This window comes from Eretmochelys imbricata, chromosome 1 (assembly GCF_965152235.1).
Source record: "Eretmochelys imbricata isolate rEreImb1 chromosome 1, rEreImb1.hap1, whole genome shotgun sequence".
Taxonomy (NCBI): Eukaryota; Metazoa; Chordata; order Testudines; family Cheloniidae; genus Eretmochelys; species Eretmochelys imbricata.
In genome coordinates, this window is record NC_135572.1 from 39,914,493 (window position 1) to 39,931,156 (window position 16,664).

At 45.9% G+C, this 16,664-nt stretch overlaps 1 protein-coding gene across 1 annotated transcript in view; it reads left to right on the forward strand.

Annotated features, from left to right (window-relative positions):
- The window catches only part of FDX1 (ferredoxin 1), a 55,601-nt gene that overhangs the window by 25,248 nt on the left and 13,689 nt on the right, over positions 1-16,664 (forward strand). Inside the window, exon 2 of the mRNA XM_077809010.1 lies at positions 6,542-6,666. Coding sequence (XP_077665136.1) covers positions 6,542-6,666 — 125 coding nt within the window. The remainder of the gene's footprint in view (positions 1-6,541; positions 6,667-16,664) is intronic.

Below are 16,664 nucleotides of genomic sequence, written 5' to 3' on the forward strand. Positions count from 1 at the left end.
AGGTGACTACAGACCCAGACCCTTGGATCTTAAGAACAATGAACAATCCTCCCAACACTTGCACCCCCCCTTTCCTGGGAAATGTTGGATTAAAAAGCCTCACCAATTTGCATAGGTGACCACAGACCCAAACCCTGGGATCTGAGAATAATGAAAAAGCATTCAGTTTTCTTACAAGAAGACTTTTAATAAAAATAGAAGTAAATAGAAATAAAGAAATCCCCCCTGTAAAATCAGGATGGTAGACACCTTACAGGGTAATTAGATCCAAAACATAGAGAACCCCTCTAGGCAAAACCTTAAGTTACAAAAAAGATACACAGACAGAAATAGTTATTCTATTCAGCACAGTTCTTTTCTCAGCCATTTAAAGAAATCATAATCTAACACGTACCTAGCTAGATTACTTACTAAAAGTTCTAAGACTCCATTCCTGGTCTATCACCGGCCAAGATAGACTATAGACAGACACACAGACCCTTTGTTTCTCTCCCTCCTTCCAGCTTTTGAAAGTATCTTGTCTCCTCATTGGTCATTTTGGTCAGGTGCCAGTGAGGTTACCTTTAGCTTTTTAACCCTTTACAAGTGAGAGGAGCTTTCCCCTGGCCAGGAGGGATTTCAAAGGGGTTTACCCTTCCCTTTATATTTATGACAGCATGCCATGGCTGGCCTGGAAAACAGTGGCGCTATTTCCAGTACAGAGCACTCTACAAGCTTCTCGGTTGTGAAGGAATTTTTCATATTGCCCTCCACTGCCGTAGTCAGTCGCCGCAGGGTCTTTTCTCGTGACTCAAAAGAGGTGTCTTGGGCATTTCTAATCTTTCCTTTGGGCATTGTGGCAGTTATTGACAGATGAGGAACTCCATGAGCTATATAACAGTTACCTGTCCAGTTGGCTGGCAGTACCTTATAAGCCTTTCGGCCACATACAAAATAGTGACCCTGTAGGACCCAGTAAGGGCTGTTTCTTAAGGGGATTCCTAGGATATGTAAGGCTGTTTTTCCAAACAGTTCATATGCCCCTAAGGGAGCATCCCATCCTCCCGATTGGGTACAAGTGGGGGCGTTTCTAATTGTGCCGTTCAAATTACACTCGCCATAGGGACCACTACAAACCCACCGTTGGCTTGCTACATTGGAGATATTAACTGGACGGCAAGTTATATTTCCAAACCCCTCTTTTGTGGTAAGATTATTTGTAAGAGTTTCCCTAAAAGGGGAGGAACCATTACACCCACACTGCTAGCCTCCCCTTGTGGTCTTTATCCAATACTCATCAGCCCACTGTGTAATAACACAGGAGCTTTTTCCCACAGGACGCCCATAGTAATCAGATTGGTTTCGGGTAAAACTTAACACTCCCTCAGTGAGTACTGCAGCTGAATACTCCTGGTCCTGATAGGTGGCTTGCTGTAAAGAGGTCTTATTTCAGAACGGCGAGTCCGTTCTTTCCTGCTCTTTGGTGGCAGCTAATTCTGCTAGGGTCAGGGGCAGCATGTCAAGCGGCATTCCCATTTTGGGGGACAGTGGAGTTGGAGCACATACTCGGCAATCAGTCTGGTTTGTTAAAGTAGCAACATAGTGCGCAAGCGAAACAAAGGAGTTATGCTCCTGATATGCACAGTTTGGAAATACCAATACAGAGAATAATGATGTTACCCAATTAATTATCACCAGAGTCTTCCCAACCCAGGGTCTCCAGTACCTGGGTGGGCCCATTTTAGCATTAAGGTGCCCGCTATTTGTGTCTTTTAAACAGTCGCTTTAGCCCGAGATCGTCACTAGATGAGGAGTCAGCAGGTTGGACGGTCCACTGTTCTGCTGACGAGGTGGCGGGTACTGCCTTCAGACAAGAGTGATGGATCCAGTTCTTGTGTCCCTCGATCTTTGCCGCTGTATGGGAGACCAGCAGGACGGTATAGGGTCCTTTCCATTTTTCCTGGAGAGGCTCGTCTTTAGGGTCACCGGGCTATAAGGAGCGGACGGGAGAGTCCAAGGGGAGAGGCTGGGAATCCCTGGTATAACTGTGAAGAGACAAGAGAACAGCAGACAGGGAACATATATACTGTGACAAAAAAACATTACCCAGCTACCATTCCCCTGACAGAACCGGGGTGCCATTCATAGGCCATGCCTTCCAAACATAATTTCAAAGGGACTAAGCCCTAATCTACCCTTAGGGAGAACGCAGATATGAAGTAGGATCAGGCCATCGCAGTGAGGCTTCTTGGCACACTTTTGAGAGATACCGTTTAATGGTCTGATGGGTACGCTCCACTACACCACTGGCTTGCGGTCTCGAGGGCATATGGAGTTTCCAGGGAATCTGTAAGGCATGTGAGATGCTTTGAATGATTTTTGACGTGAAATGTGTCCCGTTGTCAGATTCCATCCACAGGGGGAGTCCAAAGCGAGGAACGAGCTCCTTAACAAACTTGAGGACCGCTGTTCTGGCAGTGCAATTACGGCAGGGGAAGGCTTTTGGACATCCGCTGAACCGATTCACTATGACAAGGAGATATTTGAACACTTGGGTCCGGGGAAACTCAGTAAAGTCTATTTGCCACACTTGTACGGGGTCCAGAGTGGGTTCTAGGGCAGCTGGTGGCACAGGATGTCCCGGTTGGGGGTTATTCTTTTGGCAGACTAAGCAGTCCGCTTGTACCTGGTCAGCCAGAGATCGGAGTACGGAAGTGATAAAGTATTTTCCCATTAGATGGATAAGTGCTTCCCTGCCAGCATGAATGGTTTGATATAGTTTCTGCAGCACTGGCCGGATCAGGCCCTTTGGTAAGAGGACCTTCCCTTCCGGGGAATGGAGCCATCCCTCCTTTTCCCGGAGACCGAGTTTGTCAGTTAGCTGTCTCTCCTCCCCAGAGTACTGAGGGGTTGGAAACTCCCCTACTGATGGGATAAGGGCATGCATATGGGCGTTCTCAGTCTGAGGGGATGGCAGGGTGGCAGCATGCTTAGCCTCTCTGTCTGCCCGGGCATTACCTCTTGCCACATCTTGATCTTCCCTTTGACGGGCTTTACAGTGTACCACTGCCACTTCCGAGGGAAGTTGTATGGCATCTAGGAGCCGGAGGATTTGGGGCCCGTACTGGACTGGGGAGCCTTGGACTGTCAGCATTCCCCTTTGCTTCCATAGGCCAGCATAAGCATGTAGCACACCAAAAGCATATTTTGAATCAGTAAAAATGTTGATGCGCTTTCCTTTTGACAGTTCAACTGCACGGGTCAGGGCTATTAGTTTGGCAAGATGGGCAGAGGTCCCAGCAGGCAAACCTTCAGCTTCCACAGTGTCATGGAGGGTCACAACAGCATAACCCGCCCTCCTTTGCCCATCTATTACAGTACTGCTACCATCAGTGTACCACTCATAATCTGCATTTGGGAGGGGTACATCCTTTAACTCCGGACGGCTGGAGTACTGGGCATCTATGATCTCTAAACAGTCTTGTTTCTGTTCCTCTGTTTCTGGCAAGAGGGTGACTGGGTTAAGGGAGGGGCAAGGCTGTAAAGTGACTTCAGAGTTCTCCAACAGCTTAGCTTGATACCAAGCAATCCGAGCCTGGGTGAGCCAAAGCCCTCCCTTTGCATCCAATAAGGCTCGGACTATATGGGGAGTATAGATTTGCATAATCCCTCCCAATGTTAGCTTCTCGGCTTCCTCAAGCACTAGGGCAATAGCTACAACCGCCCGTAAACATGCCGGCCAACCCTTTGTAACCTGATCCAGTTGCTTAGAAAAATAAGCCACGGGACGTCTCCATGCTCCTAACAGCTGTGTGAGCACTCCTAGGGCCACCCCCTTTCGTTCATGTACATACAACTGAAACGGCTTAGAGAGATCCGGCGGGCCCAGTGCCGGGGCTTCCATCAATTTCCTTTTCAGGATTTTAAATGCCCTGTCAGCCTCTGGGGCCCAATAGAAGGGGTCATGATCTGCTCCTTTTACACAGTCGTACAGGGGTTTAGCCCACAGTCCAAACTCTGAGATCCATATCCTGCAAAAGCCTGCCATACCCAGAAATGCCCTGAGCCGCTTACGATTACTTGGGGTAGAAACTTGACAGATAGCTTCCTTTCTTTTTTTTTTTTTTTTTCGCTTGAAAGCTGACGCTCCCCTTGCCTTAGCTGTAACCTGATCCCTCTCCACCTCAGACAACAGGGCTCTCAGGAGGACATTTCAGTCGTCTCAGTCCGGCTTGTGACTACTGAGACACCCCTCAAAGACTGAAATAAACCGGCCTGGGTTCATGGAGAATTCCTTAGCCTGTGCTTTAAAAGCTGCTAGGTCTATTGGATTGAATGGCACATGGGTGTAAACTTGCATAGTGGTAGCCTGACATCCGTCTGCCCCTGGGCAAGCCACAACAGTCTCAGTAATTAAAGGATAGAGTCCCACCGAGGGGGCAATCTCTGTAACCCAAGGCATCCTACCCTTATAAGGTGGGGGGTGTGGGGGGCCGAAGGGGACACCAGCTCTGCCATTACAGTGGGGGTGGGGGCCTGGGGACTAACATTAGCTACTACCGAACCAGTCGGAGTCAAATTACAGCTCTGCAGAATTACAGCTCTGTTCTATTTCTTAAAGCCATAAACACTTGTGCATACAAATGTTCATTCCATTTACCCATTCACTGACAAAACAAAACTAATTGGAGGATTGTGTTGTAATTAATTGACCCTCCTGGTGGCCACCACTCCTGGTCCCCTAGTTGATATTGAGGCCAGTCAACTGTACAGAATCGTTTTAATTGGCTTTTAGTCATCGGATCCGCACCAAATACCTTCCAGTTTGCTAGAATGCACTCTAGGGGCATACACCGTGCCCTAACCCCGGAGCTCTGTCCCTGTCCCATACCTACAGGGTAACTCTGGGCGTCCCCAGGTTCCAACAGAGCATACAATCCGGATTTCAAAAGGTTCCTACCTTATCCAAGGGACCGGTTCCTCACCGTCGTCCGCAGCTGCTTCTCCACTATGAGTGCGTTGCACCATTGTGCCCTCCGGGGTCGATCAAATCGCGTCTCCTCTGAGGCTCCCGATGAACTCACCGGTGTGCGCTGGGCGTCGGTTCTCGCCGCAATCCTCGACCTCCAGGAGGGGTCCGGGCAAGGCTAAATAGCAGCCTCGTTGCCCACCCAGGGACGCCAAAAGCTGTTGCCAGCACCCAGTGCCGAGAGGCAAAACAACAGCAGGGGTTGCTTCGCTACCCGGTGTGCTTCACCCAATAATCACAACGGGGTGGAGAAGCAGAAAAGTTTATTTGAAGCTTCAAAAAGGTACAGGGAGAATAGAATCTCAAATTCTGCACACAGAGCAGGAAGTTACACAGGCTTTTATACATCCTTTCTTCAGCATACTTATCCAATAGCAAGCTGCCCTAATTATCCATATAGCCAGCCAATCCAGTTACCAGCTAGTTCCCTTGTTTTTTGTATCATTTGTTAAACTATACATAAAGCTGCTTTATTCAGCATTTTTCTTCCATATCTGCCCTGTTTGCCCTTGTTTAGTTTCAGGCAGTCTGACTCTGCAACATATTGTTGCAGATCCTCAGCATACCTGCTGTGAGTGCCTCCAGGAGGGGGGGCCAAGGACACTTGGGCCTAGTACGCAGAGCTGCCGCGAGCGCCTCCAGGCGGGAGGTGGGGGCCAAGGACACCTGGGCCTAGTGCGAGGGGGGCTTCATCGACACCCGTGGTCTTCCATCCCCTCGAGTTATCTAGTGGCCATGCCCCAGTGTCCTCAACACTGGGGTTGCACAGATATAACTGTTTGGAATTGAGTAAACAATTCAGTTGATGCGGCAAAGAGTCCTGTGGCACCTTATAGACTAACAGACATATTGGAGCGTAAGCTTTCGTGGATGAATACCCACTTCATCGGATGCATGTAGTGGATGCATCCGACGAAGTGAGTATTCACCCACGAAAGCTTACACTCCAATACGTCTGTTAGTCTATAAGGTGCCACAGGACTCTTTGCCGCTTTTAGAGATCCAGACTAACATGGCTACCCCTCTAATTCAGTTGATGTACTTCTGAAGCCTTTCCAGACCATCAGATGTCATGTAGGTAGTGAATGAGGTTCCACCATTCCTGTCTGTCCTGGGCCACTCTTTGCATATCCTCTGTTGGAAGTGGCGTTCAGTGAAGGGATTTTGTCAGTTAGCCTGTGTCTGAAATAAAATAACTCTAACTTTTATGGAAAAAAGGGAAATTCAGGATCTAATACTCTTCCCTCTCTCTATCATTCGTGATGACAAAACACAAAACTTAGCTGTTATTCCTTATTTCTTATGTTGGTGCGGTCAGCACTGTACAAGATGTAGCAGGAAATACTTTCTTTGTCATGAAGAGTTAGACTTAATTATTTCCTGGGATTTTTGTGCTAAAAACTTTTGGTAGTGTTTAGTGTTTTATTGGTGCTTCTTTAAAATTGGTAGACTACCATAAAGCTCTAAAATTCTTCTGCCAATCACATTATATGCTTTAGAAATAGTTAACAAGGATGTGCTTTTATTTTTCAGCTCAGAAGATAAAGTAACTGTCCACTTCATAAACCGTGATGGTGACAAACTAACAGCTGAAGGGAAAGTTGGGGACTCGCTGCTAGATGTTGTTGTTGATAAGAATCTAGACATAGATGGATTTGGTAAGTAAAATCACTTGAATACTGTACTTAATTTTTTAAAGTATAAATGACCAATTTTCTCATTTGCATGGGATGTGTCTAAAAACATAATTATCTTCTTTGGAACTTCAGAATTTGTCTAACTTTTCTTTTTCTGTCTGGGGCTGCATAGAATAGTTAGCATTTATTTAATATACAACATAACTTTTTGGAAAACGGAAATATTTGCTTTGAAGTTATTTAAAAATTTACACGAGATCTCTGCAGACAGATCTCAAAATGGAATTTTAAACATTAGCTATAGAGCTTTCTCTGAAGGTGATGCACTCAATCTGACTGCTCTCTTCTAATAACAAGTAGTTTTTGCCGTGAAAATTTTCACTCCTATGTCTTTCAAGCAATCTGTCTGGTGCCCGAGTCTTTCTCTGTTTTGCCCACTGTAGAGATGCTACACAGATAGTTGATCTCGTAATGGCAGTAGCTATTCCTACAGGTGCAAAATCTGTAGAACTCGCATATTCCCATCAATGGCAAGTTCCTTCTGCCTCTACTGTCACTATAACTCCTCTTCATCTGTTGTAGGACTATCTGTAACACCCATCACTGTTGAATGTAAGTGCTGAGAGGAGGAACCAGCTAAGGCCATCTGCAGATATGGGCACACAGTTTAGCTTCTGTGCACAAGGGTAGAGGGAAACCCTTTTACTTATCCCAGTTCAATTATTTCAACTTCATCCTATTAAACTCTGCCTTCCAGGAAACCATATCTGTTTTTTAGAGGGGTTGGGGCAGAGGGGATAAAAAACCTCCTTTCCCTTCCTCCCAAGGGAAGTGTGGTCAGGAGTATTTCCCCTTTTCCACAAAGTTTCATTAAGGGAACCAGAGTCCCTATTCCCCTTTGTCTCTCCCAGTCTGTTTCACAAATGCTCTGAGTAGTCTTCTAGGTACATGTTTTTGCGGGGAGAGAACTCTCACACTTTTCTTCTGTTGGCTTCTCCCTCTCCTTGTCTTTCCCAGTTTGTTTGTTCAGGACATGGAATAAGCAGTTTCCACCTGTTAGACTGGGGTGCCAAATGGTTCCTCCAGATGAGTGCTTCCACAGAATGAAACTTGTCTCCTTTGCCCCCTTCCCCCCGCCCCACTGGAAAAAGCCAGATTGCTCACCATATAGGATTTAGAAGTTGCCTCTTCCATTTGTTATTTGTTTGGGGCAGAGTCTAAGGATCAGATAATCCCTTGAAAGGGGCTGTTGAAGTTTAGGGAGAATTTTTCACAAGACCAAGAAGATCAGTAATATGGAGTTGGGGCAGGGGGCAACACACAATGTCAGATATTTGCTCCTGAAAAAGTGTCAGTGAATCTTGAGCCATTCTGGCATGACTTAGCACAGAGGTGATTTCAGAAGAAAAAATTTATTCCACTCTTGGAAAGGGTGTGTATCCCAAAAGAATCTTGCAACAGAGAAATCTTGCAAGAGACTCTAAAGCAGAGATTCTCAAATTGTGTTCTGTGGACCACAGTGGTCCGCAAGCTCCATTCAGGTGGTCTGCAGATAGTTCCCTCTAAGATGAGTGTCTGAGCGGCTGCACAGAAGAGAATGAAGGGCCACGCACCTAATTAGTGGAGCCATGCCTGCGCGGCTCCACCGATTAGGTGCCTGGACCCTGGAGAAGATGCACATGTAAGGTGAGGTAGTGGCCTTGGGGGGAACAAGGGGTAGGTGGGAGGGGGAAGTGGGGGTGAGAAAAGTGGGTGGGAGGAATTTGGGATGTGCAGGGCTGCGGTGGCCAGAGAAAGAGGCAACTTTCCTCAGCTCCAGGGCTGCAGCTGCCAGGGAGAGACAGCCCTCCTTCCCAGCCTCAGCTCAGTGGCTGCTGTGGCTGGGGAGAGAGGGTACATCCATCACATTAGAAAGGTAAGATTATTGATATTGAAATATGAGTTGTGTGCTTTTATTTGTACAACCAAAAAAGTTTATTAAGGTTTTTTTTTTATATAGCGCTTTTATCTAAAGCGCTTTACAATAGTTAGACCATCGTGGTCATCTGTTCTGACCTCTGGCACATTGTAGGCCACAAATTCACCCACCTGCTCCTGTTATAGACCCATAAACTTTGGAAGAATTACTGAAATCCTCAAATCTTGATTTAAAGATTTCAAGTTATGGAGAATCCACCATTTACTCTAGTTCAAGCCAGCCGGTGATGCATGCCCCTTGCTGCAGAGGAAGGGGCAAAAAACAATACCTCTGGATTTCTGCCAATCTGACCTGGGGAGAATTTCTTCCCAATCCCAAATATGGTGATCAGTTGGACCTAGACCATGTGGATAAGACCCGCCAGCCAGACACTTGGGAAAGAATTCTCTGTAGAAACTCAGAGCTCTCCCCATTTAGCATCCCATCTCTGGCTGTTGGAGATATTTGCTAATAGCAGTCGCAGATGGGCCATATGCCATTGTAGGCAACTTCATCATACCGTCCTTTCCATAAAGTTATTGATCTCAGTCTTGAAACAAGTTAGGGTTTTTTTGCCCCAATGCTCTTCTTGGACGGCTGTTCCAGAACTTCACAGAAACCTTAATCTAATTTAAAGCCTAAACTTGTTGATGGACAGTTTAAATCAATTTGTTCTTGTGCCAACATTGTCCCTTAACTTAAATAACTCCCCTCCCTCCCTAGCGTTTGTTCCTCTGATGTATTTATATACAGCAATCTTATCTTCCACCGTTCTTCATTTGGTTAGGCTAAACAACCAAAGCTCCTTAAGCTTCCTTTTGTAAGGCAGGTTCTCCATTCCTCTGATCATTCTATTAGTCCTTCTCTGCACCTGTTTCAGTTTGAATTCATCTTTCTTAAACATTGGAGACCAGAATTGTGGTCAATATTCCAGATAAGGTCTCATCAATGCCTTGTACAATGGTAATAACACTTTCCCAACTCCTGGAGGAGTTGGAGTATTTCAGAATTCAGGATTTGATTTGACTTCATAATTTTGGCCTCTGCTTGATCCAGAGGCAGTCTTGGAATTGTTCTTTATGAATAGTAAAGCACCAAACTCCTTTATGATGCTGTGGAAGTATTACTAATCTGTTACATTAGCCACCAGCCAGTATTGCTTTTTGAGTCACAGAAGTAGGAATAAGTATCAACAATAATGGAGGCAGTGTCAATAAATCTGCTCTGTTAATGTACTAAAGTAGCAGTTTAGGTTTCATTTCAGAGATGCAGTACTTAACTATGGTGGGGGTGAGTTTGATGGCAGATGTAAGGGGAAACTAAGTTGTCACACATTTTTTCCTTCTCCCTCAGCCAATTGTACTGGAGAATTTCACCTGTGTGTCTCTTGTACAAAAAATAAAATGTGATTGTAGACTAAAGTATCCAAGCCGTTGAAGTAACATGTCTTAGCTTTTCCATATTTTTCAGGAAATGCTATATATTTTCATTTAATTTACTGAATTAAAACTTTTCTCTTTCATAAAATATCCATTTTACAATATTCAGAATGTAATATTCTGTAATTCCTAGATAAGAACCTTTGTCTATTGTTTTCCTGTTGTCTAATCATCTTGCAAAGTTTAGGTACATATTGCTTAGTCTGCATATGCAATAGTACATCAAGTCACTGGCCAAAAGCGAGTAATTTAGGACCTCATCTAGTGCTCACTGAAGTCTGTGGGAAGATTCTCCTTGATTTCAGTGGAACTGGATTGCGTCTTTGGCAAATAAATCGTAATTTTAATAAGCGTCATGTGCAGATCCAAATTAATGGTTTCCAGTTTTTATAATAGCATCCAAAAGCCCGTATCAGATTGGGGCCTTGTTATACTGGGCACTGTATAAACTAAATAAGAGCTGGTCCTTGCACTGAAGGCCTCACAATCTGACCCCAAACTGCAAGGTTGTCTACGTACGCAAACCACTGAGCTCCACTGAAGGCAAAAGAGCTCTGCATGACCAGGGATCTGCCCAGACAAATCAACTTTCCGGATTGGGTCTTGAGACTAGAGCTAGAATAAACAAAAGGAGGGAGTGGGAGAAGATGGATATGAGTGACTGAGATAGGAATACAGTAATTAGAGAGGAACAAAATAGAGTTAAATAGACTAGTGAGGTGCACAATTTGCAGGATTCAGTCTTGTTTAAAAAGCATGTAAATAAACATATTGGTGATGTCAGTAATCCGAAAACTCCTTGGTAGACTTGTAGAACCTCTGTTCACTTCAGTAGAAACTGCATACATATTGGAGAAGAATAGACTCCTAACATGATCATTTAAAACTAAAATGGTTGGCATAGTTAAATTTGTAACACATTCCAAAATATTATAGTTATTCTATTAAGAATTATAAATACCATCTAATACCTTAAATACCACAGCATATAGGTGTGTGGCTACTCTGCTTGTATTCTATATAAAAATATCCCTTGTTAATCTTGAAGCAAAAAGTGGTGGTCTGTAGGTTAAGAAGCCAAAATAAATATGTGAGCAAATTAAACTGGGGTGGGGCGGGGAGGAGAATCACAATCTGGCTGTGTGAGGCTACCCTACATAATATTTAAAGAAATTCTGTTTTATTAAAACAGTCCTATGTATCGCAGTACTTGGTCTTGTAAAACCTTTGCTAGGAGTGCAGTTTTGTCACTAGGGGGCAATCCAGATGCAGCAATCGTGCTATAGGGATACTTAACTATAACCACCTCACTTAATACTACTTGTTTAACAAAATTAATTATTTAAATGGAATGGTCAGTGTAATGAGATCACATAATCTCAACTGAAAATTTATTTCCTCTATTCTTGTGGCTAATTTAAATAACTTGTTTGGCTGGCCAGCCAAACAATTTTTAGTATTATTTCCGAACTGTGAAGTCAAATAGTATCTAGAGGCATAATGCTTCTTTTTACAGAATGGAAAACCTGTTCTATTTAATGATCATTCTTCCCAACAGCATTTTAGTTTTGCTCTGTGGTGCCTTCTAGACCCTGGGTGATTCTTCAAGTATGTGTCAGTGTGGATCCCACTCTGGCGCACATGAGGTGCATTCACAGCTAGATTGGAAGATTTCGTACTGCAGTGTCCACTGCAGTCATATGTGGCTTGTGCCATCTATGCTCCAATGCGAGGACAAAGGTAAGAGCAGCCACTGTCCTCTTAGTTTCCTCTTGCTGCCAATAGCAGCAAGATGGAATGTAGCAAGTGTCTGACCAGGTATTCTTTTGAGAGCTTCAAAACTTGCATTTTTCACAAATTTGAGAAGTACTTTGTTTTCTACCCTTCTTTTAATTGGACATTGTCCCCTGTACAAGTTGGGATACCTGGTATCAACTGCAACACATCATGACAGACTCTAAGCTGTTGGGTTCAAACCCTGCTCATCCCCCTTACTAACAAATGTAGCAGATGCTTGTTCTGCTTGGGAGAAAGCCAAATCCCAAATAGGTGTTCTCTGTGCTTGTCTTTCTCTGCAAGGACTTGCTAGTCCAGAAACTCTTGGCTCAAGCTACATCTTTTAGAGCAGATTGTGTGAGTCACTTCTGACCCAGAGGAAATGTTAACCACCAGATAGAGCCAAACATCTAATCAGCCAGCACTCCTTTAAGTGGACACCATACTCCCGGATCTAGAGAGAAAAAGGTATCAGAGAAAGTACTGGAAGCCTCTGAGCCAACAGTGGCAGTTCTGGCACCTGTGCCCCTGACACCAGAGGGCAGCTTTGAGAGATGAGGCCAGATAGAGTATAAGCTTGGCTCCAGGTACCATGCAGGACGGTCCTGCAAGGAGGACTCTAAGCATTACTCATCCAGAGACACATCCTCCCTGGCTCGCAGTCTGAACATGCACCGTGGAGGGAAGAAGATCGTGTGCCAACCTGAGTACTGATATTGGTGACTGTACCCATCAAGGGCCTGAGATGCATCTGTTACAGGTCTGGGCAAGTGCCTCAGTTTGGCCCCTCATCAGAGTACTGTGAGGGGATCCAACAACTGAATCCTTGGGTATTTTAAGCCTTTGGAGTCTGAACAGGAACCAAGCATTGTCCCCATCTTGAGGCATCTAGGCATGCTTTCAGGGTGCAGATTGTTTGGCACTTTTCCCTCCTGAGAGTTGCAACCACTTGCTACAGCTTCCCAGCCCCTAGAGCAGGGGTGGGCAAACTTTTGGCCCAAGGGCCACATCGGGACGCAAACCTGTATGGAGGGTCGGGTAGAGAAGGCTGTGCCTCCCCAAACAGGCTGGCCACTGCCCCCGTGACTGCTCCATCCAACCCTCCCCTCCTCCAACCTGCTCCTTGTCCCCTGACTGCCACCTCCAAGGACCCCCCCACCCCTAATGGAACCTCACTCCCTGTCTCCTGCCCGCCCCCAGAACCTCTGCCCTATCCAACCGCCCTCTGTTCCCCGTCCCCTGACCGCCCCTCTGCCCCATCCAACTGCCCCCTGCCCCTTATCCCAACCACCCGGCCGCCTTACCATGCCACTCAGAGCGGCATGTCTGGCAGCCACGCCGCCCAGCCTGAGCTAGACACGCTACCGCTCTGCCCGGCAGGAGCACGCAGCCCAGAGCACTGCCCACATGGCTGCGGGAGAGAGGGAACAGCGGGGGAGGAGCCGGCGACTAGCCTCCCTGGCCAGGAGCTCAGGGGCCAGGCAGGACAGTCCCGCGGGTCAGATGTGGCCCACCTCTGCCCTAGAGTCAGTGCTGACTCCCAGACTCTTCCCATAGCTTAAACACATCCTTCCACAGAACTCCAGCATATGGTAGTAGAAGTCCACAGTTTACTACTTCAAGGGGCATATGAATAGTGTAACACATGAAACATGCTAACACTTTGCACAGGATTCTACAACACTATTCTTTCTTTAATAGCATGAGAAATAAAGAGATCTGTACAAAAATAATAAATCCAATACACATTTCCCTGGACCCTATCTCAGTATTGTCATAGCTTCAGAGTACTTTTTGGGTGGGGTCAGAGTCATCTGGGGCTGTCCAGTGTCCTACCCGGGCAATGCCTGACATGGGTTCTGAAACATGGAGCCTCTCTCCAACATATTCTTTTCTTTCCTTGGCTGGTCTGTTCCCTTGTGGGTCCCAGTCTTCCCTCCTAAGTTTGTTTATAACCTCCTGCTTTGTCACCCCCATCTCTTTGTCCTTCTTGGGGAATTTCCATTCTTTCCGCTATCTCCTCCCTGCAGATAAGTTGGAGAGAAGTGTTTGCCCCAGATACCGATAGGTCTTTAACAATTGGCTATTATCCCAGGCCTGGGAGTTGTGCTAAAATATTTTTCCGCAGTGATGGATACACAAAGACAGAGGTCATATATGACACAGCAGTTTTCATGGTAACAACTGCATAATTTCATCTGATCGAACACAATTCATAAGTTGTAGATCGGTTTATCAAATCATAACGTTGCTGTAAAGGAGCCAGATGCATCATCTACATCAGAATCTGCAGCTGGCACTGAGGCTGTATCACTCTCCAACCCCCCTGTTTGAGGAAGGATACGTCTCACCAATTTTACCACAGTGGATAGGGATCCCTTTTCTCTACCTTTTGGAGAGCATCCCCAGGGAGGGTTCCAGGGACCCTCAAGTGAGACTTGAGCAGCACTGGATCAGCCATCTGCAACCTGACCCAGTACCCTTACAGCACACCTTCTTGGCCATTTTGGCCTGATTGCAAACTATCATCATGTAAGTTCTGGAGCAGATCTTGCTTTCCAGCAGCATAGTTAGCCAGCCCATCCACACCAAAGCTTGACGTCAGCCTCCAGGAGCAGGCAACAGAGGGACAGCAGAAACCTCCATCAACATTGTCACTATATGAAATGGAGGCAGTGCTATTGGCTCCAGTACCAACAGCTGATTACTTCCAGGCATACCAGGATCTCCAGTTCTAAATCTGAGGCCCTTGGCCACCTCCTTCCTTTGGTAATGTTTGCCCCAATGTTGGCTGTCCCACTATGGCCATCTTCTCCATCTCCCACAACTGTCCCTGCCACCATCTCCTCTCCCTCATGCCACCGTTCCTAACCCCACACCTCTCTCCCCTCCCTCACCATCCACGCCGCTGTCTCTGGAACACCGATTTCATCTCTTTTAAACCAGCCATCCATGGCTTCTTCATGTCTCATACAAATAATAATAATAATAAACACTGAAACAATGGTGATACAAGTTAAGTCCCACAAGCTATTTGGCATACTGAGTTCTACGAACCCTGGCATGATTGCCCTGTTGATCAACAAGGGATCCTGTCACCTGCCTTTGTCCCTGTGTACTGCATACTTGAGCCAGCGAAGGGACTGAGTCAGGCCCCGGCCACTCTATTTGGCACATGTAAACAAATGGAAAAAGTTACCAGCTCCTTCCAGAGGGTTTTAAACACTTCTGTGCTGGCTTAAATCTAGAGTCTCTGGTGTTGGCAGTACAAGGTGCTCCACGAAGGGCACCCTAAAATAAAAAAAGATTAAAAAACTGGATATCTTCAGGCGCAAGGCACATTCCTCCACTTTGTTGCAGATCTGCATTGCAACCTATCAGGCCCTGTTTGCAACATACAGCTACTTCATCTAGGAAAGAGTCACTCCCTTTCAGTTCCTCCCTGTTCTCCTGTGGAATTGTGGATAGAAAGATTACAAAGAAGGGTCAGATGGTGGCCAGAGCAGTGTTACAAACAGCCAAGGATGCATATGATGCTGCCTCATGGGCCATGGTTACAGCCATCAAAATTAGAAGATCCACATTGCTGCTAGCATCAGGCATCTCAAAAGAGGTCAAGCCACCATAGAGGACTTGCCCTTTAAAGGGATGGAGCTCTTTAGAAGCAGAACAGATGAAGTGCTCCATTCACTAAAAGCCTCTCAGTCCATTCTACATTCCTTGGGAATCTACACAAATGTAAAAGCCAAGTAAAACCCAATTTCAGCAGAGGACACGGTCCTACTCCCAGTGTTTACAGCCCATGTACCTGAGAGGAAAAGGCCCCAGTATTCCAGGAGACCCCATTTCTTTTGTGCTCCTTTGGTCACAAAGGAGGTGACAGGTTTGGTAGGAATGTTGAGAGCCATTTTAGCACTTACCACCACCTTGCCCCCTTCCACCAGACTTGGACTACTATCACAGCTGACAAGCAGCTGGTGGATATCCTCATCCAGGGCTACCCCATTCATTTCCATCCTCTTCTCACAAGCTCATCACAAAAAGAAGTGGCCTCCTCATTGCTTCCTCTAGGTGCCACAGAGGAAGTACCTCAGGAATATAGGGGAAGAGGCTGCTACTCCTGGTATTTCCTTATCCCAAAGAAGAAAGTGTCTTTGTCCTATATCTAAGACATGGGTAGGACTGAACAAATACATATGCTACCTCTGATTCAGGAGGGTAATTATCTCTTCAGGCTCAAGATTGATTCATTCCTGTTGACTTACAGGATGCATATTTCCACATCTCTCCACCAGAGAGAGGTACACAAGGAAGTACCTCATATTCACAGTGGGGCCAGAGGAAGTACCTCATATTTACAGTGCGGCCAAATCATATCTGTACAAGGTACTGCCATGTAGACTCTCCATGGCTTTGAGTCTTCACAGAATTCTTAGCAATAGTGCTGGCCCACATGAGCAGTAGGGGCATTCTTATGTATCCTTTTCTGGATGGTTGGGTGATCAGAGGCAGATTCCAGCAGGAGACAGTGGCAAGTCTAGAATATGCGCTCGTGCACACACGCTCTGTTAGCCCAACTAGCCCTGCTGGTGAACTATCAAAATATCTTCTCATATCCCATCACAGACGATCGCGCTCATAGGAGCTATGATTGAGTCTTCAGGTCTGAAAGCGTGTATCTGCCTGAGGACAGATTTCTGCTAGTGCAATTACTATTACTTGAGATAAAATCAAACCAGACCATGATGGTACGGACTTCCTTAGGGTGTTAGGCTATACGTCGGTATTTATGTATGAAACGTCCCTTACCAGACTCCACCTCCTGCTCCTTCAACTGTGGCTCAGGT